The sequence below is a fragment of the Lupinus angustifolius genome, chromosome LG02 (assembly GCF_001865875.1).
Source record: "Lupinus angustifolius cultivar Tanjil chromosome LG02, LupAngTanjil_v1.0, whole genome shotgun sequence".
Taxonomy (NCBI): domain Eukaryota; kingdom Viridiplantae; phylum Streptophyta; class Magnoliopsida; order Fabales; family Fabaceae; genus Lupinus; species Lupinus angustifolius.
The window spans coordinates 22,047,667-22,051,023 of record NC_032010.1 but is presented as its reverse complement, the minus strand read 5'-3'; the positions used below and the strand labels follow the sequence as shown (position 1 = coordinate 22,051,023).

General features: G+C 39.7%; 1 protein-coding gene across 2 annotated transcripts; it reads right to left on the bottom strand.

Annotated features, from left to right (window-relative positions):
• Positions 295-3,357, bottom strand: LOC109339724 (probable inactive receptor kinase RLK902). Of its 2 annotated transcripts, none has more exons than XM_019577226.1 (2): positions 1,974-3,357; positions 295-1,209 (listed from the first exon to the last, which is right to left on the bottom strand). In XM_019577226.1, exons 1-2 carry the CDS (start codon positions 3,205-3,207, stop codon positions 602-604), a joined length of 1,842 nt encoding a protein of 613 aa, XP_019432771.1. In that variant the 5' UTR covers positions 3,208-3,357; the 3' UTR covers positions 295-601. The 2 variants fall into 2 exon arrangements, with proteins under 2 accessions (XP_019432771.1, XP_019432777.1); XM_019577232.1 differs by having other exon boundaries at positions 295-1,206.

Here is a 3,357-nt window from a genome sequence, read left to right as displayed (position 1 = left end):
AGTTTGAATATTATATTTAACAATAGTACATTTGTCTACACTTGGAAATTGGAATAATGATAAATCATACACTTATTGTTTATCTCCCATTATCTTTTCTGACATACATATACTTCAAAATTACATAAAATAATTTTAAAAAACAAAGAAAAGTGGGGAAAACATCAATGTAGATATCCAACATTAAAAAGTCCTGTAAAAATAAAAATAAATGTCTATGGTGAATATAATGTAATAAATAAACTGGGAAAAAGAAACCCCAAACCAAGACTGAAGGGAATAACAAAAGGACTTAGAAGTAAGACAAAATATCAAAACCATGCAGTCTTAATAACAGCTCAAAGAATTAAAAAAACAAGAACACTATAATATAATATGAATGCCACCCATGGTGAAATAATGTTGGTTTCTCTTCACTTCAATAACTCGAATAGAGATCGGTTGTCCCCAAACCTATATTCATTCTCTGTCTCTGGCCAATCAGATTTTAGCAAGTAATATAAAAATATAACATTTTGTTTATGTGGTAATTTTTAATTGGTGGGGATAGTGAATGAGGAGAGGCTTGGGAACGGGTGATCTCTGTTCCAATAACTCAAGCTTACGGCACGCTATAATAGTCCTGGGAAACTCCCTCTTTCTCTATGCTAGCATTATAAATTTCCTGAATTCGATTTGCGACCACATCCATGGAAGGTCTCTTGTCAGGATATTGAGCAGCACATTCAACTGCAAGCTGCAATAGCTTGACCATTTCCTCCTCAACATTTTGGTGTCTGCGAAGCTCCACATCGAAAACCTCATTGTTCCACTCCTCCTGAACCACAGATTGAACCCATCTTGGGAGGTCTGCCCCTTCTTCGCTAAGTGAAGAGTGACTAGGAGCCTTACCTGTAAGCAGCTCCAAAAGTGTTATGCCGAAGCTATAGACATCTGCTTGTTGGGATACTTCGCGAGCATCTGTGACTTCTGGGGCACGGTAACCAGAGACACGGTTAGGTGTAGAGGTTGGGAGCGCAAGATAAGCAAGGCCAAAGTCAGAGACACGGGCTTCGTAGGATTTGGTGAGGAGGATATTTGATGACTTTATATTTCCATGGGACGATGTCGGGCCATGTGAATGTAGGTATGCAATTCCGCGAGCAGCACCAAGGGCAATGGCAGACCTTGTTTCCCATTGCAGTGGAGTCCTGCCAGCTCCACTATCTGCTATAACACCAGAAATTGCAATGTATATAAGCAAATAAGTCCAATATGGTTTTGACTTTCTAGCACCCAAAATACAATCCTTTTTTTGGCATCCCCGTTCTAATCAATTGCATGTTCATTCACTTAAAACATTACAAAAAACCTAAATAATGTTCTTTGCAGCAAGCATTTCAACAAATATTATGCCAAATGCACACTGAAAATGGAAAGCGTGGCATGCAGAACATATGTGGAGAAAATTATTCCATATTGAAATATTTAACATGGAATCAATAAATCTTAGTCACTTATATACTTCAGTAAGAGTTAGAACATTAGGTACAATCCTGAAAGGAGATATTTACTGACATTGAAGTTATGAAAATTGAACATCATCTAAGGGGCACAATGTTCATGATGCAAGATATCATTTTACTACTACACATATGCAGTGGCCTCCAAACCAGAATATAATGTCAATTTTGACACTAAAATCAACCCTTTTATTCAGAAAAATAAATTCAAAACAGATAGACGCAAACAAGATGACAGATAGTTGAGTTGATAATAGGGCCATGCCAGCAAATTACAAAAAAGAAAAAGAAACTTGGATAAAAACATCAAAGAGACATAAAAGTAACAAGTAGTTAGCCAGATTAGACACAAGAACAGCCACAATCATTCATTTGATCTATAACAAAAGTAGTGGCACTCATGACACAGAAAAGAGAGGAACACTATAGTCCAAAAAATGACAACCAAATAAATATAAAAACAGTGCATACCATGTAAGAGGGCAGATAAGCTTCCCATCGGCATGTAATCATACACGATAAGTTTTTCGTCCCGGCTAAAATAATAACCTCTGAGTGGGACCAAGTTCTCATGAGCCATCTTCCCCACTTGCTCAATTTTCTCTCTGAATTCGTTTTCCACAGCAATAAAATCCCTCAACCTCTTCACCGCCACGGTCATCCCCGAATCCATAGTGGCCTTATAAGTTGTTCCGAAAGTCCCCTTCCCCAACACTTCAGCTGAAGCCCTCAGTAATTCCTCAAGATCAAAAGGCTTAATCACATTCCCGAAAAATACCAAATTCTTACCACCCACTTGTGCTGCTGCGACAGCTGAATTACTAGTACTAGCATTAGTATTGTTCTCACTGTCGCCACTGCTCCTCTCGCGCAGCGCCACAGCCTCAGCCTGCTTTGCAGGCGCAACGCCATCGGAATCACTTCTACCACCCTTTTTTCTACACAATAAGAATACAATCAAGAGAATCAACAACAAACCAAACAAAGAACCGATCACAATTCCCGCAATTGCGCCCCCGGACAATTTCTTTTTTCCACCCTCAGTTCCAGGGCAAAGTTGCAAGGGCTTTCCACAAAGTGAATTCCCAGCGAAAGCACTTTCATCCAAATGTGAAAATGTCTTAGGAATAGACCCATTTAAGTGATTATTTGAAACATTGAATTGCTGAAGAGGTGGAACATTAAGGTCAGGAATTGACCCAGTGAAATTGTTATTCTCCAAAAAAAGAGAACCCAAACTAGTGAGTTTATTAAACTTTGGTGAGATCTCACCACTGAAATTGTTCTTATTCAAACTCAACCTCACCAAATTCTGCATACTGAACACAAAATCAGGAATTTCACCAGAGAAAAAGTTATCATGAAGATAAAGGTTCCTCAAGTTAACAAGGTTAGCGAAATCTGAGGGAATTGTACCCGTTAGTGCATTTACCCTTAGAGAAAGGGTTATTAACTGAGTAAGGTTCCCTAAACCCAAAGGAAGGTTCCCGGAGAGACCCATCGCCGGAAAACGCAACATTGTGACCCTGCTTTCGTTGCAGAACACACCGTTCCATGAACAAGGGGTTGTTTGGGTCAGGTCCCATAGGAGTAAACGGCCACCCACGGCGGCGCGTAGGGCTACGAGGGCGGCTCTGTCGGAAGCTAGGTCGGCGGCGCCGGCAATGACAAATAAAAAGAAGAAAAGGAAGAGAATGGAGTTCATTTTGGAAGGAAGAAAGGTGAATGCTATGAAGTGAATTCGTGGAATATAGAGAAATGGGTAAGTGAGGGAAGAAGTGTTATGGTGAAACTCGAAGTTTTATGGTTGGTGAGGAAACGGTGAGAAAAGAAAGTGTGTGAAGTTGTGGTGTTG

Coding starts and splice junctions, on each gene's coding strand:
- LOC109339724 (XM_019577226.1), bottom strand. CDS start 3,207: ATGAACTCCATTCTCTTCCTTTTCTTCTTTTTATTTGTCATTGCCGGC. Junction 1,210..1,973: donor CTTATCTGCCCTCTTACATG/GTATGCACTGTT, acceptor CTGGTGTTATAG/CAGATAGTGGAGCTGGCAGG.